At 33.4% G+C, this 27,029-nt stretch overlaps 1 protein-coding gene across 2 annotated transcripts in view; it reads right to left on the reverse strand.

Moving 5' to 3' along the window:
* LOC131669473 (dynactin subunit 2) overlaps positions 1-27,029 on the reverse strand; it is a 293,206-nt gene that overhangs the window by 98,744 nt on the left and 167,433 nt on the right. For both annotated transcript variants that reach the window (XM_058944483.1, XM_058944402.1), the window contains exon 8: positions 312-414. In XM_058944483.1, coding sequence (XP_058800466.1) covers positions 312-414 — 103 coding nt within the window. The remainder of the gene's footprint in view (positions 1-311; positions 415-27,029) is intronic.

Here is a 27,029-nt window from a genome sequence, read left to right on the forward strand (position 1 = left end):
TGAACAACTACTTATGTTAATAGTAGTAAATATAATGCGTTTATTTTAAAACAATGATCAGTAAAAACATTTTCCATTTAATTATCATGATTTTTTCGTAGGTTTTACGATTGATATTAATGTCACTTACTGTATTTTTAATATTAACAACTAAATCATTACGAATCATAAGCTGATTTAAAAATAAGCTTATATGATACCATTACCTATCACCGTGACAGCATTATGATTTATCATAATTTAGAAAACATTAAAAAAATTTATTATTTAAAAAATGTACATTAACATTTTACGTAAAATATTAATATTACCTTTTTTGTGGAGATTACTCAAAGATAACAATCGATCAATTATCTGTGGTAAAATTTGTGAATGATACTCTGATTGTTTTACTAAGTGATATAATTCCCAAACCTGAAAACAATGTATTCATCAACAACTTATTACTTATTTAATGTTTTAAATACACAAAAATACCACAAAATGAAAACGTAAACTGTTATTTATTTTAAATGTTTGTAATTTCTATTAAATATATAACGGAGTAATCGACCGATACCGATATAAGTTCACCGGATGTATACACTAACTACATGAGAGTCGGTATTAAGAACATGGATCGTAATTAGGTTCAACAAACTATGATACAAGTTTAACGTTGACGTTTTCACTCGCAAAAGACGAAAATGATACAAAAGGGCACTCTCGCGCCTTAAACGAATAAATACAAATGTAATTAAATATAAACACAAAATAAATAATTACATACGTGTAGAGAATTTTGGCGGAAATTCTGCCTACCAAACTTCATTTTTGAGAGAGAGAGAGAGAGAGAGAGAGAGAGAGAGAGAGAGAGAGAGAGAGAGAGAGAGTCTCTACTGCTGGTTGTCTGGCTGCTGCTTATGGTCACTTTGCTCTTATGTATTGCAACTTACCATTACTGTTCGTTGTCGCTGCCGATCAGTTGCCACCAAAATAACTATGTATGCCGTTGACGATACCCACATGCATCGGTGCCGAGAAGGATCACTAGCTTGGTACAACGCAGCTCTAAACAAAAATTGCAACGATTTCGTAAACACACTCCATGTATTGGACGTATATCCCCAGTGAAAAACATCAGCGAGGTCGCGTACCAAACTTGCCGGGACAACGTGAAAGACAATGCATGGGCGTGGCTTCTCCTTCAGCGAAAGTTTAAATAAAGTTTATCAAATTTTGTCGTACGAGAGTCGCCATTTATATTTGAACCTTGGAAAACCTAGTGTTGTTAGGCACCATCTCACCATATCATTTAAATATTTTTAAATGAATATTCTTCAGAACGTTTTGTCGTTGCATTACAACTTCTGTTGTATACACTGGCTTGAAAATCTTGTCTCAATGAAAAATGGAATTAACTTGTCAACATTATCGTATGGTAATTTTCTGCGACTTTCAATGTGAATTATCTGGACAGAAGTGTATGGATCGACTTACTTCTACTTTTGGCGATGAAGCCCCATTCTTTGCCACTGTAAACGCTGATGAGTTCCATCGTGCCTGCCGTTTGGTCAACGACGAAAGTGAAGGTCGTCCATAATCAATTGTTTTACCAGAAAATATCGATGGTGTGCGCGAACTGATATTACAAGATCATCATGTGACTAATTCCGAGAGCATCTTTGGGCATTAGTATGAATAAGATGTTACATGAACATTTAGTAATAAAAAACATTTGTAAAAAATATAATCCCGGTACCTCAAAGACTGTGACTAATGTCTGCACAGGTGATGAATCTTGGATCTATGCATATGAGCCGGAAACAAAACAGTAATCCACTATATGGATCTTTCAAGACGAGAAAAATTCGGCATAAGTAATTCGTGCATGAAGCAACTAATCACCTGTTTTTTCGGAATAACTGAATAGTGGCAACTATACCATCAAAACATTATAAAATAGTTAATTCTAGATGGTATATAACCATTTGTTTACCAGGCATATTACGTAAAATAAGAAAAGATAAGCGCCAACGACGGGTTATTCTTCATCATTATAATGCAAACACTTCGGCTTAAACAACTGCTTATTTGACTGAATGCCAAATTGATGGGTCATCTTCTTTACAGCACTGATTTAACACCAAATGACTTCTTTTTATTCTCATATATCAAGAAATACCATGCAATTTATTGCGTAGTCAATGTTTTTCGGCGCCTAAAGAAGCCGTTGATGCATTTGAAAACTATGTTTTGGAGATACCTTAATCAGAGTGGAAAACGCGTTACGAAAATTGGTTTGAGCTTATACAAAAGTGTATTTATCATTATAAAGAATATTTTGATAAACAATAAATCTATTTTAGATAATGAATTACTGTTTTCATTATTATCCTCAAAATATATACAGCAATCCTTGTATCATTATATCCAAATTTTCGATAAATATTTGTTTCAAAATTTTAAATCAGTACAGAGAATAAAGATATGAGTGTTCATAAATATTACTATCTTGAATTAAGTAGGTTTTATGATCAAAAGGTAATTCATTGATCATGATATTTTGCAGTGTTTGCTATGTATTCAAAAGATCCCCCTAAATTTTTAGATCGATCGGTTCAGCGGCTTTCCTGGACCGATTGATGGAAATTTTGAAAAATTTAAGGGAACAAGATATTTGTTCCTTAAACTTGACTTAATCTTTTTAAACTTCAATAATTTTATTTTTTTCGACTTTTTACTCAATTTTGAGTTTTCTGAAGATTGATTAACAAAAAAAAAAATCCAAAAAAATTTTTTAAAAATTTCGAAAATTTTTTGAAACATTTTTTTTGAAAAATGAAAAAAAATTTGAAAAAACATTTTTTCTCACGCTTAAAAAAAAATTCCGTAAAATTTTCTTAAAAAAATATCGAAAAAATCAACAACAACAAATGTGGAAAACGGCTCACCCTAAAGGCTATCCCTACAAGTTCCCACTAATTTATTTTTTGGAAAATTAAATTTAAAAAATTTTTTAAATTAAAGAAAAACCAAGAAGCCATTTCTGACTTACCTCGTTGAAGTTATGAGCACATTCAAACCTTTTTTTTTCATAAAAAAATTTTATTGAATAGAATTAAAGTCGATATTCCGAAGGTGCTCATGGTACTCATTGCGCGCAATTCTGAGCGATAAATGTTTTACGTTTTCTACAGAGCAATTATGTTACACGAAACAGTTTTTTTCAAAACTTTTCGATTTGTGGTAATAAACACCAACCAACAGTTTTTTTCATTATTTTTAAAGAAATTATTGACAGTAGCTTTTAAATTTCAATTTATCCCATAATGCCTCCCAGGCAACATTTATCTGCCCTAGAAGTCGATCGGCTAGTGACCTTTATTTAAGAGGGGTACAGATATCGACAGGTTGATGGAGAACTCGGTGTAAGTTCTTCGGTTGTGTCTCGTGCGTACAACCGATTCCGGGAAACAAATAGATACCAACGACGTACTGTACAAGGACAACATCGAGCAACGACTCATCGAGATGATCGCGCAATCATTCAGGCTATCCAAAACCCTTTTGCTCCAGCAAACGTCATCGCGCGAAACATTTCTCGATCGATGGTAAGAAATCGTCTTCGCGAATCTGGACCCCTGCCCGTGGACCGATGTTGACCGTTGCACATCGTAGAGCTCGTCTGCAGTACGCTCACAACCATGTGAACTGGTCAATGAGAAATTGGAACAGCATTTTTTTCTGACGAGTCTCGGTTTTGCCTGCATGGTAACGACCGAAGACCTCGAGTTTGGCGTCGTACAGGTCAACGTTATCAACAGCGTTTTATTCGTCCCATAGCTACATACGGTGGAGGATCAGTGATGGTTTGGGCTGCGATTTCATGGGATTCTCGTACTCCTTTAGTGATTGTCTGAGACACTCTCAATGTTAGGCGTTACATTGACCGAATCTTGCAATCTTACGTGTTACCGTTAGCACGAAATAGGAGAGGATTTATTTTTATGCAAGATAATGCTTGGCCTCACACAGCGACTATCAGCCATCAATTCTTTCAGAGGAACAACATCAGATTGTTGAGGCATCCTGCAATGAGTCCTGAACTGAATCCCATAGAGCACGTATGGGACATATTGGGCCGCTGATTGCGTCAAAATTATCCCAATCTGAATAATTTAGCAGAATTAGAGAGCGCTCTGATAAGAGTTTGGCGTCAAATCCATCAACGTATGATCCGAAATTGCATTTCGAATATGCGACAAAGGTTGCAAGCTGTAATTAGGAGTAGAGGCGGGAACAGTCGATACTGAACACATACACATTACACACTTTAGAAAATGAGTTTGGAGTCGTAAAATACTGTGGAGCTGACAAACCACGGGGTCTCATTTCTTCTAAAAATTGCTTACACGACACTAACACACACACCCTTCGGAAAATGAGTTTGGAGTCGTTAAATACTGTGAAACTGACAAACCACAGGGTCTCTTTTTTTTTGAACAATCTAACACGCGTATATAAGCACAAAAGAAGCGTAAATCCGACCGTGCAACTTCCACATGGTATGCTTTGGATAACGTTTATGCCGGCGGTAAATCAGTAATTAATCAGAAACCTTGTTTGTCTTGACAACAATCAACCATGACAGATTTTTGTAGGAAATCTTCTGCAAAAAACGAAACCCCCTGTCCGTTCGCTGGGCGACCGGTAGTTTCAGAGGTATCGGCAGTTGAGTGAAAGAGGATCCTTTTGCATTCGAAATTCGATATCTCGAAGAAAAATGGTCGTATCTGACTCCCATAAAAAGCAAATTGAAGCTGAATAAATAGGCTATGCGATCTATGCATTGGTCTAGCTCGAAAAAATTTTGTCATGCCCGTAATGTAAAGTAATAAGGTAAAAATTTTGGAAAATTTTTTTTTGGTGCTTTATGCAAGAATTGCATGGCTACAGGTGTTCCGAAAAATTTGGAACCAGAAATTCGAAATCTAGAGTCTACAAGCTTCAAAAGCTATATTTTTTATTCCCTGTACGATAATTTCTCACTAAAATACAGCCTGTTGAAAAATTGTCAAAAACATTAGAAATTTTTTTTGTTCCTTTAATTTATGCGAGAAGTGTAGTAACGTTCAATCAATGAAAGAACAATAAGATTATCAATAAAACCAATTAAAAATATTCCATGCATTACATTGTTTGAATAATGATTTTTTTATAGGTATATATGATATAATATATGGTACAATTAAGTTTAAAAAATGATACAAGCAGGTACAGATTGTATTAGTAAAGTGGTACAGTATCGGTGTATTCAAGGTACATTTCAGGTTTATAGGTATTGTAACGCGTTAAAATTACGCATTCAAGCGACGCGCGAAATACTGACGCTCCCGACTGTTCCAATGATGTGGAGCTACTGCTGGCTAGTAGTGACAAGTAAATGGCCTGATACTGCGCCGAATCGCGATAATCAAGAGCGGTCTTCGCAAACAGCGCGGCGAGCGCTCTAGCTTTCGCTTGGGGTTCACCACCGGCGCAAGACCTCGCCTTGCCGGAGATCGCCGTGCTCTCCGCTTCGCAACGAGCAGCTTAACTTCAACTTCCCGCGCCGCCAGATGAAGTAACAAGTACTTCCTCGTTCTGACGACCTGCAAAGGTGATTGTGGGTCAGTACGCCCCACGCCTTAGCTCAAGGGAAGCCAAAACGAGGAAGCCCCCAGCGAGGAGCTAACGCACACCTTCCCTGCGTCTGGAGGATAAGTACCGATAAACGGGCTTCGGGCTGCGACACGCATTATTGAATTAATATAAATCTTTTCGGGTTATTTCGATTATTGAGCGTCCAACTCCGAATCCGAATGTTTAGAATTCTCGCTTACCGTCAAACTAATTAATATTGCGTCACGATCTTAATAATAAATAAAGGGATAAATCTCTCACCAAGTAATCATTATTTGCCTATATATTAACTTATGTTATTAATAACTTTTTTAATCGTTACAAATGGCGCCCAACCGGGTTTTGCTTAAATGTTAGTTTCGAACCTTTTATTAAACTTAAAACGTATTTGTCATTCACGTAAATTTTCAAATTGTAATTGTCGTGCTAACCGTAGTTTATGGGGAAAAAAGTAGCCTACGTTACGCGAGTAGGTAGGAAAATATATTGCGCAAGTAGTCATTATAATCCGTACAGTAGGAATCAACGCAAGAGAATCGAGATGGCCGACCGAGAAGCGCAAGAGCAGATCCGCGCACAACAACTCGAGATTCAACAATTACGCAATGCCTTGGCCGAAAGAGAAGCCCAGAACGTTAACAATTAAAATGCCGATCTGGACCAACTACGAACACAGTTGGCAGCACAGATGCAGAATAACGCGCAGCTCAATGCACAAATTCAACAGGGAAATAACTTGGTACAACAACAAGCGCAACAACGCCAGGACGAAATAAGAGAAACTCAGGGTATGCTCGAAGCTTTACGCGTTGTAAGTGGCCTGCAAAATTCTAATGTAGAGTGTAAATTGCCTAAATTTTCGGATCGCACGTCGGTTAATCCGCTAGAATTTTTAGAGCAGCTTAACCAATTTTTCACTTTGCGAAATATTTCGAATGATAGAAGAATAACATTAATACAGACAGCTCTTGAAGGTCGAGCGAGACTTTGGTACGGTTTATATAGTCCTCCGTTCCAAAACGTTTAAGACAGCTTTTACAGCTGAATTTTATTCTGGCCCTATTCAGGTAGAAATGAAAAATGAGTGGTCGGTCGATAGATTCTCCGCTAACGATAGCAATCTGCAAACATATTTTTACAGGAAGCTTAAGGCTGCAGGCTACATTCGTCCCGTATTGATAGAATACGAGCGAAATTATATAATAATTCAACAGCTCCCATATTCGGTGAGATAAGCTCTCGTATCGATTAATCCATCAGACACAAAAACAATCGTTCGTACCTTGGCGGGATTAGACTCTGTACATGCTGAGAAATTACTAACGCTAGTCGTCGTCAAAATTTCCACAACAATAATAGTCCAATTATCGAGGTAAATCAATTGTCGGAAAATCCGTCAAATGTAAACATGAATGGAGGTCGTGGCCGAGCTCGTGGACGAACACACTATATAAATTATAATAGAAATAATAGGTACCAACGTCCGATCAATAGTACAAGTAATAGTAATAATCAAAATTTCTCTTCGAGAATTAGTCAGTTTCAAAACGTAAATCCGAGCGCAAATTTACCTGACACAAGACCGCCTCCTAATTATAATTACAATACTCAAATAAACAATTCTCGGGATTCAGAAAATAATTTAAACTCGTAGATGGCATGTTGAGTACAGGTCTGTCGGCATGCCAATTATCCACTGATTTTATTTCAGAGATAGAAAGAGACATACTCAAAAATGAATCGGACCAATCTCAAAATATTCAAAGTAGCAAATTTCCACAAGCCCCTCACCTTTCTCTTAATATTTTTAATCAAAATTCTTGGGCTTTGATAGATTCGGGAAGTCAAGTAACGGCTGTTTCTGAAGTTTTTTATGGAAAAGTGAAAAATAATAAAAATATTCATGAATTACCTGTATCTAATATTACAGTTATAACTGCAATTGGAAAGAAAAGCACTACTGTAAAAAAACAGATTTTGCTTCAATTTTCAATTGGCAACTATACAAATTCTCATGTATTTCTTGTTATTCCACATTTAACGAATGATATTATTTTGGGAAACGATTGGAATATTAGTAATCGAATTATTATTGATTATAACATAAAAGAAATTAGTATAAAAAGTGCAAAAATTCCGAAAAATCTAGTTCTGTTTAAGCATAGTTTGTCGAATAGACTTATATCATCAACAAATAATGATGAAATGATTATTTATTTGGTAAAAATTGATAAAATGGACACGATTAGTAATGAACTTAGTTATAATAAGAGAAAAAATGAATGTAAAAAATGTCAAATAAATATGCCAGAAAGATATAAGAATGATGAAACTGAGGATGAAATTAATTATGAAAATATATGTCGAAATTATGTATGTAAACATTTTCAAATTGAGAAACAAGCGAATACTGCAAATAAAAATCAAATTACGATTAATGAATGGAAATCTAAATCAAGTCATAAGAATGATGAGAGTCTTATTGACGAGCTTCGCTCAGTCGCGTATAATCGCACAGAACTGGAGGAAGCACAGAAAGAAAAATTTTTTCGGTTATTAAATAATAAGAAACAATTATTCTCAGATAAACCGGGTTGGGCAAAAGGCTATCAGCACCAAATTAAATTGATTAAGCAGAATCCAACGATCAAGATGCATTACCCAGTACCGTTAAAGTTGCGCGATAGAGTTCGTGAGACTATAAATAATATGCTCGATACCGGGGTTATTGAACGCGCTATAAGCCCGTACTACAATCCACTGAGAGTGGTCATGAAAACTAATAAAGATATTCGATTGTGTCTTGACGCTCGGAGACTAAACGAAAATGTAGAGGACGATTGCGAGGCACCCCCGACGATTAGTGAACTGTTGCAAGATTTCGAAAACGTCTCCATTTATTCAAAACTTGATTTAAATCACTCTTTCTGGCAGATTTTGTTGCATCCGGATTCTCGTCCCCTAACTGCGTTTATCTTCGAATGTATCGTGTATCAATGGGTCCGCGTACCATACGGCCTAAAAACTGCGGGAAGCGCATTGATTCGAGCTTTGCAATTGGCAATCCAAAGGTATTCGGATGAATTACAAAAATCTATCCGCAAATACGTTGACGATTTGCTAATTGGAAGTTCGAATTTCGGTGACTATATGTAGATTTTGGAAGAGTTATTCGATACATTAATAGAGTACAATTTTACTATAAATTTAAAAAAATGTGAATTTTTTAGATCGACTATAACTTTTCTTGGTTGTCAGATCTCTATAAGGGGCGTTACTCCTGACCCTGATAAATTATCAAGAATTTATGATGTCGAACAACCACGTTGCCTTAATCATTTGCAAGCATTTTTGGGGATTTGTAATTTTTATAGACGATTCTGCGTACAATACACGAATTTCATTGATCCGTTCAGAGATTTACTTAGAAAAGACGCTCCATGGATGTGGTCTGAGGTACATTCACGGGCGTTTGTTGAATTGAAGCAGAACTTCATGCGGGCGGTATGTTTGAGTCATGTCCTCCCGCGGGGAGATTTTGTTATCCAATGTGACGCCTCTGAGAAAGAGATTTCGGGTGTTCTGTTTCAAATCGATGATGACGGTAATCACAGAATAGTTTCTCTCGTCAGTCGTTGCTTATCTGAAGCCGAATCTCGATTTATGGCGACTGAGCGCGAGCTATTGGCAATAGTGTATACGATATACAAATGCCGTTATTATTTGATTGGAGTCAAATTTCAAATCATTACTGGCCATAAAAGTTTAATATTTTTAGCCGACACTAAATTTCATAATAGCAGGCTGATTCGTTGGAGTTTATTATTACAACAATTTAACTTTACTATTCAACACTGTAAAGGAAAAGACAATATTGTCGCCGATTTTTTCAGTAGACACGCGGAGAGTAGATTTCGGGACGGTGGAGATGAATCATTAAAGATTGCATCACTCCATAATCTAACTCCAATTAATAATGACTTCGCTCGTGACTCATTGATAATTTTCGCATTAAACGAGAATACTCCTGAATTGAAATCAATTTTTGAGAACTTGAGTAAAAAACAAAAAAGAGACGATCAAAAAATTTCTAAAATAATGGTTCTAATTAATGAGAAAAATAAAGAGTTATTAGATTATCAAATATTTGAATATGTATTGTTTAACAAAAGTAAAAAGAGCATGAATTGGAGATTAATGATTCCTGACTCAATCCAAAGGTCTTTAATTATTGTTACCCATGAAAAATTGGGCCATCCTGGAGTTTTCAAAACAGAAATGTATCTAATCTATTATCTATTATTATTGGAGATCATTACACCGCGACGTAAAAAAATACGTGATTTCCTGCGATTTGTGTCAGCGAGTAAAATATCTCTCGAGAGCGATGGAAGGGGACTTTGAATTTGTTTCCGCGGAGGAGCCGAATGACTTGGTCACTGCGGATTTTTTTGGTCCCCTTACACGCGCTCGCGAGGGGGTGATGTACTTTTGCTCGTATTGGTTGACGCTTTCTCGAAGCATGTGTGCATGTACCCTATGAAAGCTGCAACAACAGCTGCATCGCTCAAACGTATTTTTTTGGACTACATTCCTGAATGTGGAAAATTTAAACGTATTTTAACAGATAATGGTACTCAGTACACCTCACATGCGTGGAAAAATAAATTCGAGACTGAGGGCATCCAGGTTTTGTATAGTTCGATTCGACACCCGCAAAGTAATCCTACTGAACGGGTTATGCGCGAAATTGGTAGACTTTTTCGGACATACTGTCGAATGAAGCATGCAGCTTGGGCTAATCAAGTTACTAATATTCAGACACTGCTTAATATCACTACACATTTTAGCACTAAATTTACCCTTCATGAATTACATTTCGGAACTCCAGTTAAGGACGAGATTGAAAAACTAGTCAAATTCCCCGATAGAACATATATCGAGCGACCACTCATGATTCGATTAGCAAAAGAAAATCTGTTGAAGAGTTTTAATAGTCGCAAAAAAGGTAAAAAACCGTTCACAGTTGTGCTCGACATAGGAGACAAAGTATTAGTGCGAGCTAGGCATTTGTCTAATGCTCTCGACAAAGTAACTAAGAAATTCTTTGATTTATATGAAGGTCCATACGTTATAACGAGAAGAGTTGGTCAAAATGCTTTCGTTTTAAGTGATATAAACAATATTGAAAATAGTATTGGCACTTTGTGATGTTCGTATCACTTATAAAATAATTCGAACTCTTGTAATACGGCTAATGTGTAAGAATTTGTTTCTAATGATTTTACTCTAATTTCTGATCAAATAAGTAAATCAAATGTAAGTTATAAATATAGGTAAATGTAATATATATAAGTAATTGTAATATAATGAGGAAAATCAAATAGGATATAATTCGGCCCAAGTTTCTTATAGCGCGAAATGTTCTATAAGTCGAGCTCAAATTATAAGGAAAGGACAGTTTTGCTCGGTTAATCACAATGAGAGAAAGAACTTAGGTATAAGCCAAGTTTATTCAGACTCATGCGCTCACCTTGCAAGGCTAGAAGTGAATGAATCTAGCCTGTGCAAAGGTAAGCCTATTTATACACAGATTTTCCCGCTTATTATTGCAGGAGAGATTTCATCGAAAATTCGAGAGACATTCGCGAATTTTGAGAAATGATTTTTCTTAATTTATAAGTAAATGACTATTAATAGTAAGTTTTTAACACATGTAAACTTTACAGAATTTGTTGTTTGTTGATTTTATACAATATACAATTATCGCAAATAGTGTCGTCAAAAGTTATTAACTAATAAAGTTAATTAACGTGATATTACATTATTTACAATAGAAAATTATTAGAATTTCACATAACTATGTAGTTGATTAATTTTGGAAGTATTTTCCAAAATTAATTATTTTAATTAATTAATAACATTTGAATTATGACTAAATTTTCATATTCGTAACGGTTTTCTTCTAATCTTAATATACGATTATTAGATTAATTATTCATGATTTCTAAATTATAAAATTGTCATTATCAAGTATTAACTTAATATTTTCGTTCTATATATAGCTTATTGTTTAAATAAATTATTAAATGTTTATTTATTAATAACAGTTGTTATTCAGCTGTTATTAATGAAACGAATTCTTACTCATGTTCTTTGTTTGTTTATTTTACATATAAATTTTTAATATTTCATATGTTAATAAATAAATTAACTTTATATATTAATATTCATTATTAATTTATAATTGAGTGAGATATTATGAATCTATATGTTAAAATCTATATAATCGATACTTTGTTATATTAAAATTATCTATAATTAACATATTTTTCTCAATATCATGGATCATTATATCTATGTCTATTATTTGTGACGTCACGCTATTTGTTTTGACTCGACTCTTATTTGTATACAGTCGCGTAAACAGTGAGGTAGCGCCGCTTAATGTGTTGTTTTGACTAACCGATAAATACGTTAGACTAGATGCAGTCATTTAATAAACAGCTCATAAAGAGGACCGTTACATAGCCCCCTCTTGAGACTGAATGATTTTTGATAAGAAGTCTCATGAATGAGTTTCTTATGAGCTTTTTATTGGTTTTTTATTTTTTTTTTTTATATATATATATTTTTTCTTTATTTCTTTATTAATACAATTTATAAAAAGTTTCCAGGTGTTTGATGTCGTTCTGGTTTATTTGTTTTCATTTGCTTTCTTATTTCCTCAATTTTTTCCTTGGTTTTTGTAATTTTTTCGGCCAGTTTCTTTATCTTCTTCTGGATTCTGCGCTTTTTCTTTCTTGAAATTGTAGGTAAAGCTGTAGAGGGCACAGGAGCAGAAGGACGTGGCACATTCGAAGGCAGGAACGTAATTTTAGCCTTGTTCCTACATTGATTTTCGTTTTTCGCCTTTGCCACCCAAGCAGGCTTGGATGGTGTCTGTGTGCTTTTGCATACAGACCAAGGCACCATATTTTGAGATGGTACAAAAATTTTGGCTGATGGGAATGGGATATAATGTCTTAGATCAGACGTATTGGTCTGAGTACTTTGACTCTTTCCCACCATCTTGAAGTTGATAGTGTACTCTCTCCAGTGTTTACATATATCAGATCAATATGCAAATTTGATTGGAGAGAGAATATATCCCCTAGTGGCTAAATTTGGTACGGTTTTAGTAGAGAAGTATGAAATACACCTCTATCTTTACCATTCTTGTATTTCAATAAATATGTGTCTAAACCGATTATGGATTTAATTGTATACGGGCCTTCGTATAAGTTTAAGAATTTTTTAATAATTTCTTCTTCTTTATTACTTATATTTTGACTCCGTAATAATACATAATCATTCACTTTATATTGATAATGATATATATTTTTATTAAAATTATTTGCACGTTTTATAAGTTTATTGTGCATTTTTTTCTTAATATCTTCTACTTGATTATAATTTGTAGGTACCTTTGTTTTGGTGTTAGGTATCCACCGATGCCAAAATCTATCTGGTGTTATATGTAGATGAGCTTCTATAGGAGTTGTTTCAATTGTTTCATGATATACACAATTCATTATTTGTTGTATTTTGGGAATTAGTGGAGCCCAACCTTTATGATTGTCGTTAGCATATGCTCTTAAAAATCTTCCCAGTTCTCTATGTATTCTTTCTACAATATTGCTTTGTGGATGTCGAATACTGGAAAATACTAATTTTATGTTATTGGCTAGAAGCTTTTCTTTCCATGCTTTAGCTGTAAACTGTGTTCCATGGTCACATATGATTGCTGATGGTTTACCATAATTTGGTATATAATGTTCGAATATTTTTTTAATAGTAGTATATGTAGTTGATCTTTTTATAGGATACATAACTACAAATTTACTAAAACAATCTATTGTGGTTAAAATATATTTAACCCCTCCTCGTGAAGTTGGCAATGGTCCATAAAAATCTATAGATAATAAATCATTTGGTTTTTCAACTAATATAGGCTGCATTATGGATGATACCTTCTTCGTATAATATTTTGTACGTTGACAGAGATCGCAGCGATTTATAGTTTTAGCTACTTTTTTGCGAAGCTTGTAAATATAGAAATTTTCTTGTAACATTTTCGTAATTTTTCTGGATCCAATATGACCATATATTTCATGTATCTCTTGGATCAATTCTTTAATAATTATTTCTGGTAGTAATAATTTATTGTTAATTTTATCTTTTTTATAGACTAAATTGTTGTAAATTATATATCTATGGTTGAAATTTTCTTTACTTCTTAAATTTTGTATGAAATCATCATTTTGTTGTAATGACTCCATATTCTTGAAGTATTTCATTAAATTTCGTGAAGGTTCTTTCATCAACATAGCAATTTCAATTTCATCTGTATAATTATTACTGCAATCTGTGATATGTCTAGATAGAAAATCGGCGGCCTTATTCTTATTTCCTGGTAGATACTCATACGTAATGTTGTAGTCTTGAAGAAACAAGCACCACCTCACTAATCTCGCATTTGTAAATTTACAAGTTGTTAAGAATTTCAACGCTTCGTGATCAGTACGAATAATTATTTCTTTCGCACCTCTTAGATACGTTTCTAATTTTAAACATGACCAAGCTACAGCTAATAATTCTTTTTCAGTTGTAAAATAATTTAATTCTGCTCCTTTTAGAGTTCTCGATATAAATGTTATAACTTCTTCATCACCTTCATTATTTAATTGTGACAAAGCAGCGGCTATGGTATGATAACTGGCATCAGTAGTTAATATGTAAGGTTTATTAGGATCAGGAAATTTTAAAGTGATTGTTTCAATAAATATTTTTTTCACATTATTAAAAGCTGTTTCATGCTCAGGTAACCATTGATAGCCTTTACTTTGTTGCAATAAATTCATTAAAGGTCTACATATTTCAGCATAATTTTTTGCAAATTTTGTATAGAAATTAACAAAACCAAGAAAGCTTTGCAAGCTTTTCAAATTTTTTGGAGCTTTATAATTTTGAATTATTTCTAATTTACTTTTTTGAGCTTTTATACCTTGTGGAGTTATAATATGTCCCAAAAATTCAATTTCTTCTTGAACTAATTTTGATTTTGAAAATTTCAATGTATAATTATCTCTTCGACAACATGTAAATAATGTTCTTAAATGATAAATATGTTCATTGAAGGTTTTAGAAATACATAGTATATCATCCACAAATGGTATAATAAATTGTTTTAAATCGCCAATTGACAAATTTAAAGCTCTCACTAAAGCTGCTGTACTAGTACATGTACCGAAAGGAACTACATTAAATTCGTAGGTATTGCCCTCGATAATAAATGCTGTATATTTTTTACTTTCTTCTTCGAGAGGAATCTGCCAAAAACTACTTGTTAAATCAAAACTAGAAATAAACTTTATTCCAAAACAATGTTGAAAGATATCATCTATGTGTAGTGGGGCTTCATAATCTTTAACTAATTTTTTATTCAATTTTCGAGCATCTAAACAAAATCGCACTGATCCGTCTTTTTTAATGCTTATAACAATTGGATTAATATAATTACTAATTGATCGACGAATAACGCCATCTTTTAGCATTTCTTTGATTGCAATTCGAACATTTTCTCGATAATTTAACGGTATAGGATACTGTTTTGAGAAATATGGCTCTTTATCTTTCAAAATCAATTTATGAGTATATACTTTCAATAAACCTAATTTTTTACGAAATACATCTTTAAATTCGTACACAAGCGAAGCTATCTCATTTTTTTGAGCATCGGTAAGGTTAGAGCTTTCATCAACTTTCTCATTAATTTCCCCTCGAGTTAGATTATCAGAATCATCATTTGTAATGCCTGCATCTATTTCATTACGAGTTAGATCAATGAGTGATGGTATGTCATCCCCAAAATCCGAGACAGTATCATACTGAATAGTTAAGCTTTGATATGTACTTTCATCCATAAATGCATCGTTATATTTCATGTTTTCCAAAGTATCATTAATTTCAAAATATATTTGCACTTTAAATGTGTCAAGTTTGAGCTTTATATTTTTCATAGTATCATAACCGATAATACAATCTTTTATTAATCTAGGAATAATTATGAAGATAATATCAATGTATTGACTACCCCATTTTACATTCAAATAAATTTGTTTTTTCAATCTCACCGATTTTTGGCCTGTAGCTACCTTAATAACGTGTCCACTAATCGGCAAAGTAGGTTTATCTTTAAAATTGCTTAAGTTTTGATTGTAAAATTCTTCTGAAATAGCAGAAACTTCACTACCCGAATCAAGTAGAGCTTTTACTGGAATGTTTTCTAATAAGAGAAATATTTCAGGACAAATTCTGCCCCCACTACTATTATCGTTATTTGATAATTCACCGTTAATTTCATGTCTAGGATTTTCAAAAATAGTTAATAATTCTTTAGATAATAAATTGTTACTTGATTTTATTGTTGCAACTCGTTGCAAGCTTTTGCATTTATCCGATTTCCGAGAAGCAACATTTACTCGTTTCCCGAGGAAGTACTAGGTACATCTTGTAAAATCGGTTTTGCAATATTCTTATTTTTATTTACTTTATTATTCTTATTATTCGACTTACTATTTTCAATTGTTATGCTATTAATTTGTTGTTCTCCGCCGCTATCTTTTTGAGCATGACGTGAACTGATGTAATCATCATTATCCAAAGAAGATAAAACTTTAATAAACTCTGATATCTTTTTTATATGTCTAGCTTGAACTAATAAACGTACATCTCTATCAAAATGTCGAGATAATTTATCTATTAATTCTTCTTCATCTAAATTTTCATTTATATCAAAAGCTAAATTGATCTTACGTATTGCATAATTATAACGTGATAATTTTCCACCAAAATATTTTCCAAATTCTATTTCGCGAGTAATATTTCGACGTATTTCAGCGTTCCAAAATTTCTCTTTAAATAACATTTCAAAATCTTCAAAATTTCTAATTTCACGCTGTACTAAGTCATACCATGATGAATTTACTCCCGTCATAGATTGAGACAACAAACATAACAATTGAGCAGTATTATAATTACTGGCTTGCAAATAACGTTTGAGATCATTTAAATACTTTACTGGTCGATATTTATAACTATCGTCAAAAACTGGACACGTTAAAGCAGGTTGCTTAATAGTTTCAATAATAGTTTCATTAACAATTGATCTATTTTGTTCATTATTTTTAATTTTATCAATATTCTCACGAAGTACTGAAAATGTTTCATTCATTTCCATAGTAACATTATTTTTCGCTCGAACAATATCATTAAAATTATCTTCACATCTATCTTTTAAAATAGCAATAATTTCATTTGACTTTTCTAAATTTGATTCTAAACTTTTAATTATTTGATCTTGTTCAACCATTTTATTCGTTAATCTATCAACTTTATTACTTAAATTGTTAATAGTTTCACAAATTGTCTTAAAATCATTTTGTAATTTAAATTGATCAGTATGAAATGTCTTTAATTCATCTACTACGGCTTTTTCCCATTCGTGCGTTCTTTTTTGTTGCACGGTCAATTCTTCACCAATTAGTGATTCACTAAGTTCGTTAAGAATTGTTTCGGGAGTACATTCCGTAGAATTATACATTGAACGTTTTTCGTTTGACATTGTAATATCAACAAAAAGAATTCAAAACAAACAATCAATCTTATATCAATAATAAATGATATATATAGGTGATACTAATCAATCAACTCACAATAATATATGGGATTTAACAAATAATTGAACAAATTCAAATTATATATCGTAGGAATCAAATTTATTATAAATAATAATGCAATTTATGCGCCTGGAGCAGGCCTAGATACTAACATATGTTCTACGGTATCAGCCAAATGATTTAAATCAGAACTCATATTTCTCAAACTAGTATCAAACAATTTCATGTTCTTTTTATAATTATTGCCTAAATTGACAAATGATTCAGCAAGTTCTAAATACAAAGTTCGCAGTTCACTAATTTCTTTTTCTAGTGACGCATTTTTACATAATATAGCTTTCATATGCCTATTTCTTTTCGGCATAATGAATTTACAAATAAATTACAAACTAATATGAAACAAATAACAAATACTTAGCTCTAACTAACGTAACAAGAGTCCTGTCACGGTCGCCAAATGTGATGTTCGTATCACTTATAAAATAATTCGAACTCTTGTAATACGGCTAATGTGTAAGAATTTGTTTCTAATGATTTTACTCTAATTTCTGATCAAATAAGTAAATCAAATGTAAGTTATAAATATAGGTAAATGTAATATATATAAGTAATTGTAATATAATGAGGAAAATCAAATAGGATATAATTCGGCCCAAGTTTCTTATAGCGCGAAATGTTCTATAAGTCGAGCTCAAATTATAAGGAAAGGACAGTTTTGCTCGGTTAATCACAATGAGAGAAAGAACTTAGGTATAAGCCAAGTTTATTCAGACTCATGCGCTCACCTTGCAAGGCTAGAAGTGAATGAATCTAGCCTGTGCAAAGGTAAGCCTATTTATACACAGATTTTCCCGCTTATTATTGCAGGAGAGATTTCATCGAAAATTCGAGAGACATTCGCGAATTTTGAGAAATGATTTTTCTTAATTTATAAGTAAATGACTATTAATAGTAAGTTTTTAACACATGTAAACTTTACAGAATTTGTTGTTTGTTGATTTTATACAATATACAATTATCGCAAATAGTGTCGTCAAAAGTTATTAACTAATAAAGTTAATTAACGTGATATTACATTATTTACAATAGAAAATTATTAGAATTTCACATAACTATGTAGTTGATTAATTTTGGAAGTATTTTCCAAAATTAATTATTTTAATTAATTAATAACATTTGAATTATGACTAAATTTTCATATTCGTAACGGTTTTCTTCTAATCTTAATATACGATTATTAGATTAATTATTCATGATTTCTAAATTATAAAATTGTCATTATCAAGTATTAACTTAATATTTTCGTTCTATATATAGCTTATTGTTTAAATAAATTATTAAATGTTTATTTATTAATAACAGTTGTTATTCAGCTGTTATTAATGAAACGAATTCTTACTCATGTTCTTTGTTTGTTTATTTTACATATAAATTTTTAATATTTCATATGTTAATAAATAAATTAACTTTATATATTAATATTCATTATTAATTTATAATTGAGTGAGATATTATGAATCTATATGTTAAAATCTATATAATCGATACTTTGTTATATTAAAATTATCTATAATTAACATATTTTTCTCAATATCATGGATCATTATATCTATGTCTATTATTTGTGACGTCACGCTATTTGTTTTGACTCGACTCTTATTTGTATACAGTCGCGTAAACAGTGAGGTAGCGCCGCTTAATGTGTTGTTTTGACTAACCGATAAATACGTTAGACTAGATGCAGTCATTTAATAAACAGCTCATAAAGAGGACCGTTACAACTTATAATCGCTTGAACCTTCGTAAGTATATCGAGGAGTAATCAATGTAAAACACGGTCAAAATGCAATTATTTTTAGGAATGATTCTAATAGATTCAGCGATAATTGACTTGTCGTGACGCATTTATTTATATAAAAAAAAAAAAAAAAAAATGATAGGTAATAGCTTTAAGACTTGTAAGAATGAGTGTGTATAGGTCGACCTAGCATGTATGTGAATAGTGGGACCCATATAGCGATTAAGAATAAGCCTGTATATAATTTTAAGAGATGTATAAACGTTAACAGGGATGGAATAGTGGCGTTTTACGATAGGATCCTGTTTATGCAGGAGTGTGGGTGTTATTTATTGACGACTATCTGTTAACAGGTTTCGAAAAAGTCAATTATGCGTAGTTTGATAATAAAACTGTGATAATGAACCGATGAGTATGAGTGTGTTAAGCGATGCGATGCGTATAGGCTATGCTTGATGGACTAGCCGGATTTAGGCTGTTTGTTAGTGTGAACGAACCGATTGACGTGAATGTATTGAGCGATGCAAAGAGTATGGGTTAGGCTTTGGTATGAAGGGTTTCGGAGTTTAACGTCAAGATATTCGAGATTTCCTATTCATGTTTGATCTTTAGAAAGTAAATGACAGAGTAAATGCAGCCGAACCTTATCGTGGTTTCTTGGTCACAGTCGAAAGAAGGGGAGATTGTAACGCGTTAAAATTACGCATTCAAGCGACGCGCGAAATACTGACGCTCCCGACTGTTCCAATGATGTGGAGCTCCTGCTGGGTAGTAGTGACAACTAAATGGCCTGATACTGCGCCGAATCGCGATAATCAAGAGCGGTCTTGGCGAACAGCGCGGCGAGCGCTCTAGCTTTCGCTTGGGGTTCACCACCGGCGCAAGACCTCGCCTTGCCGGAGATCGCCGTGCTCTCCGCTTCGCCACGAGCAGCTTAACTTCAATTTCCCGCGCCGCCAGGTGAAGTAACAAGTACTTCCTCGTCCTGACGACCTGCAAAGGTGATTGTGGGTCAGTACGCCCCACGCCTTGGCTCAAGGGGAGCCAAAACAAGGAAGCCCCCAGCGAGGAGCTAACGCACACCTTCCCTGCGTCTGGAGGATAAGTACCGATAAACGGGCTTCGGGCTCCGACACGCATTATTGGATTAATATAAATCTTTTCGGGTTATTTCGATTATTGAGCGTCCAACTCCGAATCCGAATGTTTAGAATTCTCGCTAACCGTCAAACTAATTAATATTGCGTCACGATCTTAATAATAAATAAAGGGATAAACCTCTCACCAAGTAATCATTATTTACCTATATATTAACTTGTGTTATTAATAACTTTTTTAATCGTTACAGTATATAAACATAGGTATATAGTACATTAAGTATATATAGAGTACAATTAAAATTAAAAAAATGGTATAGACAGGTACATATTGTATTAGTAAAGTGGTACAATAAGGCTGTGCATAAGGAAGAAAAAAAGAATAGCTTATTTTAAAAACGGACTCTTATTTGTGTGAATAGTCAGCGTTTGATTACCGAGGTATGTATACGTGTCAACACTCTGCTTAATCCGAAAAGCTAAAATATTAGCGTATCATGTGAAGTGACAGGTAAATTCTAAATTTAAATTCATCTACTCAAACTACTTCATAAAATAAAATAATAGCCGAAATGGCGACCCAGTCAGAAGATAACATGCCTACCCTTAATAAAAACAACGAAAACTGGAAAATCATGAGCGGCAAATAGTCCAATCAACAGAGACAAAAAAGGCCCGTTACAGACGAAAATTCCGGGATGGGTTTTCTCGACGAAAATCGCTTCAGTACAATGTAAATAGGAACTCTTGATAAAATGCAACTCCTAATTTATTGTCAGATTTTTTTTATGAGCGCTCAAAGTTGGCGAAATATGGTTTTTTCAATCTGCAAGCCATGGTATGCATTTTAGCTGAAAAAGTTTCGTATAAAAGTTGTAGGCAATAGCAAAAGCTACAATTTGAGCTGTCGTGCAATTTTTTTCGTTTGTTAGTTTGCATGAGTGATCAGCCTCCGTGCGCCTTGGGCTGGTCTCTGCTAATTTTTCTAGGTTCTTTCTCGATAAAGAAAGCCGGCGCTGACTTTCACAGGCCGAAGTTCGCGCTGGTTGGGGAAGGTTGATACAAAGAATCGGACACTTTAATTCAATGATATTACATATGGCGATCTCATTTATTGACGCCTTTTCACAAATATCGCTGCAAGATTAACTTCGCCGCGGCGAGCGCGCTCGCTCAGCCTTTCCGCGACCAGAGTTCGCGGGATCACGCGAGCGAGATCGCTCAGCGTGCGCGATAAAATCGAAATACGCTAATGTCCGTAATCGAGCGAGAGCTGGCGCGAGAGAGATAACTGGCTTTGGACCCACCGGATGCCGACGGTCCGTCGACAGAGAGGCGACGCCGGCGAAAGTGTAGGCCCGCTGGAAACGGCGCCCTGGCGATGACCGAGGTTGCTGCAGGAAGGGCCGCAACACGGCCTTTGCTCCGTGGACGGCGAATCGTCGCTGTTTGTCCGGGCTCAGCTTTGAACTCCTGGCTCTCCCGGCAAGTGGCAGTCGCACTCCTGGCAGTAGTTCCTCTCTGGCCGAAATATCGTCTCCTCCAGTCTCTCTTTAGGCGGCCCTAATTACTCGAGAGCTCGCGCCTAACTGCCCTTCTTCTCTCTTAATTTCTCAGCCTTGCGCCGCTGCGCTCCCACTACTCTCGCCGTCAAAAATCAATCAAAATCGGTCTCTCTCTCTCTCGCTCTTCTCGCTCTCACTCGCACTCACGGCGACACCTCGCCGATCGTCGCGCTCCTCTCTCCAGATCCTGCAACGACACAAGTATGCAGTCGCTATATAGCGTACACTTAGTCGCTGCGTTCACGCGAGGAGAGTGCCGCACACAGGGCCAGCGAGCATCGCTATAGCCCTGTCACAAGTTATTGAAAAAAGCCCCAAAAACCCTTAAAAATGGCCAATTTTACTATATCGAATATTTATTGCAAAAAGAACTTTTTTTAGTGTTTATGACTCTTAACCCATTTGCATCATCGCTCTACTTAGGCCGCCGCGCAGAACATCAGAGCCGAACGACAGACGACTGTCGCACAGTCGCAGGTATGTGGAATATTCCGCGCTTGGTGATAAAAGACAGTCGCAGTTCTCGGAATATTCCGCGCATTGATGCAAATGGATTAAAAGAAAGCTCTTGTGATTCTAAAAAAAATGAATCGTCGCACGACTATTTATTTTTATTAGTTACTGATATATTCTAATTAGTTAATTAAGAGACGTCCAAAGTACGGGGCTGTAAAATTTTTTTGGCCGAAGATATCGAGTAGTAAAACAACTCAATCTCTTTGCCAAAACGTCAATTTTAATAAATGATTGGGAACGAATCAAAAAATTAATTTGCAACCCCTAAATTTTGACTTTAAAAAAGTGCGCCTTTTTTCTTTTATAAACAATTAGAATTGCGGCTTCCCTATGCATTATAGAGATTTCTTTTTTAGAAATTCACATATCTGAGATCAAGGTGCGTATTTTGAAAAAAAAAAATTGTTTTTCGACCAATAGGAGCCGAGATAATTTTTTTTTTATTTAAATCGCCATTGTTGTAATAATGAAAATTAACAAATCGGTCCAAGGGCATTCGATCGTTATTAAGTTATATTTTCTCATTACGATACAAGGCTTTACGTATTTTGGCTTTTTAACAATTAAAATGACATTTCATTTCCAGCACGAGAAAAGCCAAAGGCCGGAGGCGGTGGTGGGGGGCCTCCCTCTCGCGCTTGGAAATACTGAAAGTCCGCGTTCAAATCGACGCGCTTCGCAAAAATCAGGCTTATCTCGCGAACTATTTCATCAAATTCGATTATTTTTTTTAACCCATTAAGTGGCAAACGTCCATGGCTGCAATGCTTCGATTTGACATTATGCCATTCGTATAATTCTCAATAGATTTGGATGAAATTTGGTTTCCTTATGTTTTAGTGTATGCTCTTCCGAAAAATCACCAAGTCTTTTTGAAAATCTTAACAGAAAAAAAAATATGGCCGATTTTTTCGAACAAATTCCAAATTTTTTTCAATTTTTCTCCAAATTTCGCTCTGCTGAAAAGAAATGGACCGTAAAATAGGCTCCCTAAATAATTTTTTTCGCGACATGAGACAATTATCTTTCAAGCGCATTCGACTTTATTAAAAAATGTTGATTAGAAAAAAAAATATGGCGGTTTTTGTATCGTAGTGTAATTTAGAAATTCATGATTTTTTTACTCGAAAATTATCAACTTTTGAAAAAAATATTATAGAACAAAAAGTACTTAGAAGTAGTCAAGAAACATATGAGGATTTTTGAAAAATTTTATAATAATTAAGTTTCTCTCTAAACATGTTTTTTTGACAATTCTTAGTGATTTTATGGCTGGTATGTATTTGAATTCAACCGAAAATGTAACGGAAATACAATCCAAGTTTTGCGAATTTATGCAGCTAAATAAAATTTTTTAAATTAAAAATCTCCACTTTAATAGTTTTTTTGTTTGTATTTTTGTTTGTATATTTGTATTTTGTAATTTTTGTTTTTTTGTATTCAATTTTTATGTTTTTAGAAATATTTCTTTTTGACAATCATTTGTTACCAATTATTTACTTGTGTAAATTAGCAAAGCATTGACTACAATAATACTTTTTACACTCTTTGCACATGTAAAACGTACGAGTAGCACATCCTTGTCCATTGCAAGCTCTTCTTCTGATAGTTAGGCTCAAATTGTGGTTTTTCAAATCACCTAATTTAGCGTTTTTGACATAACTATCTACAATACTCTGAACAAGGATTATAGAGTATTACTGCATTTGCAATAGAAGACTGGATAATTCTCATCAATATTGGCCAAGTCCATCTCTTACTTCTAATAATAGGTAATAAAGCACTACAGTATTGATCTTGTAGGTCAACACCTCCCATAAATAAGTTGTAAAGTGAAAACACAAGTGGCATAGAAATGTCAGTTCTCATTTTTTTTTTCTTTGGAGTAGCGTTTCACTTCTTTTGTTGGTGTAACACCAGTTGTAGTTGAAATAATCGAAACTTGTTTAGAATCTACCACGGTTACGAAGTTCATTCCGCTACTTTTTTCATATTGAACTTTAAAAGTTCCACGAGGAGCTTTTTTATCAATTTCATTTTTTACTGGTATACGATCTTTCCTAATTACACCAGTAGCTCGTAAGCCAAGCTTTTTTAAATGAAGAAGTAAGTCTGGATTTGTGTAGTAATTATCAAACCAAAGATGGTATTCTTCAATTTTCTTTCTAGAAATTGATGAAAGTAAAGCTTCGATCATAGATAAAACAGATTGGCTTCCTAGAGCAATACTTGACAATTCATCATTATGAGTGCCTTTGCCACAGTATATGTCACAGTCAAAGAGGTATCCATCAGCACCACAAATTCCAAACTCTTTTACCCCCATCGAGTTGGTTTATTTTTTATAAATTGTTTGATCAACAGTCTACCAAAAAATTTAATCATCATTTCGTCTATGGATAATCCTGTCTAAAAAAAACCAAACTGTTTTATATTTTTTCTAAAAATTTCTAATATAGCTCTAACTCTCCAAGCACGATCTTTTTTTTATTTTTATCTGTAGGTTTGGAGCATTTGATTTTTATTTGATTTTCAAAAACTTTTTCAACGACATCAATGATCTAACTACTGGGGACTCGAGTAACTCATTTTTAGACCAATAATCTTTTTCAGATATTCTTTTGTTGAACGCAGAAAGAATAATAATGGCAACAAATTTATTTAGTTCTTCTATTGTTATATCTAAACCGTTAAATTTGGAAGCTTCAATGATATATTCTTTTATATTTTTACAAAAGAACATTTCAAATAATTCAACAGGGGTACTATTAGCAATCATTTTACGATCTTTATCTTTTAACAAATATTTATTAGATGGTATTTCATCATACTTTTTCTCTCCATCTGTCCAATCGTATACATGATCTTCTTGCAAACGTTTCTGAGTGTAAGAGTAACTTTTTTTAACTTCATGGTACGATAACAATTTTTCAACAATTTCTTGAACATTGTTTTCATCATCAGCGTCGTCATTTTCATCAGCATTATCTTCATTTTCGTCATCATTATCTTCATCACTAACATCTTCAGAATTGTTAGATTCGTTTTCAGATTCTGAATCGGAACTCTCAGGATGTGGTAGCATAGCAACATCTACCGTGTCATCATTTTCAGACACTTCACAAGATTCACTTGAAAATACAATTTGTTTTTTATTTTTATTACACCTTCTTTCAGGTAAAATGCGTTTTTATCCAGACATAATACCAGCAATTATTTGAGAAAACCAAAATTAAAAATCAAAACTTAATTACAAGTAATTGCCTTTTAAGGTTTACAAAATATTTGAATGAAATGGTTGGATATCTCACCACCTCAAACTAAAAATGTTAAGTTAATAACCTACACGGCATACGACAATAATAAAATCCTAAATTTTTTGAAAATATACTTTCACACAAAAAGAAATTTTGTTTGAAATAAATCCCTTCTAAAAGGCTTTCAAAATATCGCTGTAATAAAATTGTAGGGGTAACTCGAATTACATTTTTCAAAATAGCAAATGCTACAAAAAATATCGACAATAGCTATAAGATTATGATATTTTTGTAATTGATTTTTATAAATTAAAACTGAAGTTTATTATTATTATTTTTTAAAACTTGCTTAGTAATGTGTTACGGCCAAGGCCTTTATTCATAACATATGTAAAATTAGTAATTTGAAGTAAACAAATATTTCTAAAAATGAACTATTACAGAACTCTTCTGCTCAAAATAATGAAAAATACTTATTAAAAAATGTTATAACACATACATCTACTTAAAATTGGCAAAAATAAGCACTTCCAAAAAAAAGTATATATATTTTTGGATTTTCGGGAAATTCAAATTTTCAAATTTCCAAAAATTTTCCAAATTATTTAGTAAAAATTCACACGTGTTCCTCGACCACTTCTAAGCACTTTTTGTTCTACAACAATTTTTCCAAAAGTTGACATTTTTTGAGTAAAAAAATCATGAATTTCTAAATTACACTACGATACAAAAACCGCCATATTTTTTTTTCTAATACACATTTTTTAATAAAGTCGAATGCGCTTGAAAGATAATTGTCCCATGTCGCGAAAAAAATTATTTAGGGAGCCTATTTTACGGTCCATTTCTTTTTAGCAGAGCGAAATTTGGAGAAAAATTGAAAAAAATTTGGAATTTTTTCGAAAATATCGGCCATATTTTTTTTTCTGTGAAGATTTTCAAAAAAACTTGGTGATTTTTCGAAAGAGCATACACTAAAACATAAGGAAACCAAATTTCATCAAAATCTATTGAGAATTGTACGAATGGCATAATGTCAAATCGAAGCATTGCAGCCATGGACGTTTGCCACTTAATGGGTTAATTTGGGGTAGCTTCAAAATTTATTGAGATTGGTCTAGTTGTAATTACTATATTTAGTGCCAATCGTTTATTATTAACTTAATTGAATTCATACATATCAGTGTATGTATAAATTCCAATTAATTATTACTTGCTATCCGTAAATATGGATAAGGATAAATAATAATCAATATATTTTCAATTATTAATAACATTATTTTAATTTATATGCATACGTAGGCTATAGTTTACATGATTTCTTATTTTCTAATCGTGCCTAGTTCTTTTCGGCGCAGACTCATTTATTTCGTTTTCATTGCATTCTTCATTCAACATTACTTCTACAAGAC

This window comes from Phymastichus coffea, unplaced genomic scaffold (assembly GCF_024137745.1).
Source record: "Phymastichus coffea isolate CEN01 unplaced genomic scaffold, Cenicafe_Pcof_1.1 PCOF00001, whole genome shotgun sequence".
Lineage (NCBI taxonomy): Eukaryota > Metazoa > Arthropoda > Insecta > Hymenoptera > Eulophidae > Phymastichus > Phymastichus coffea.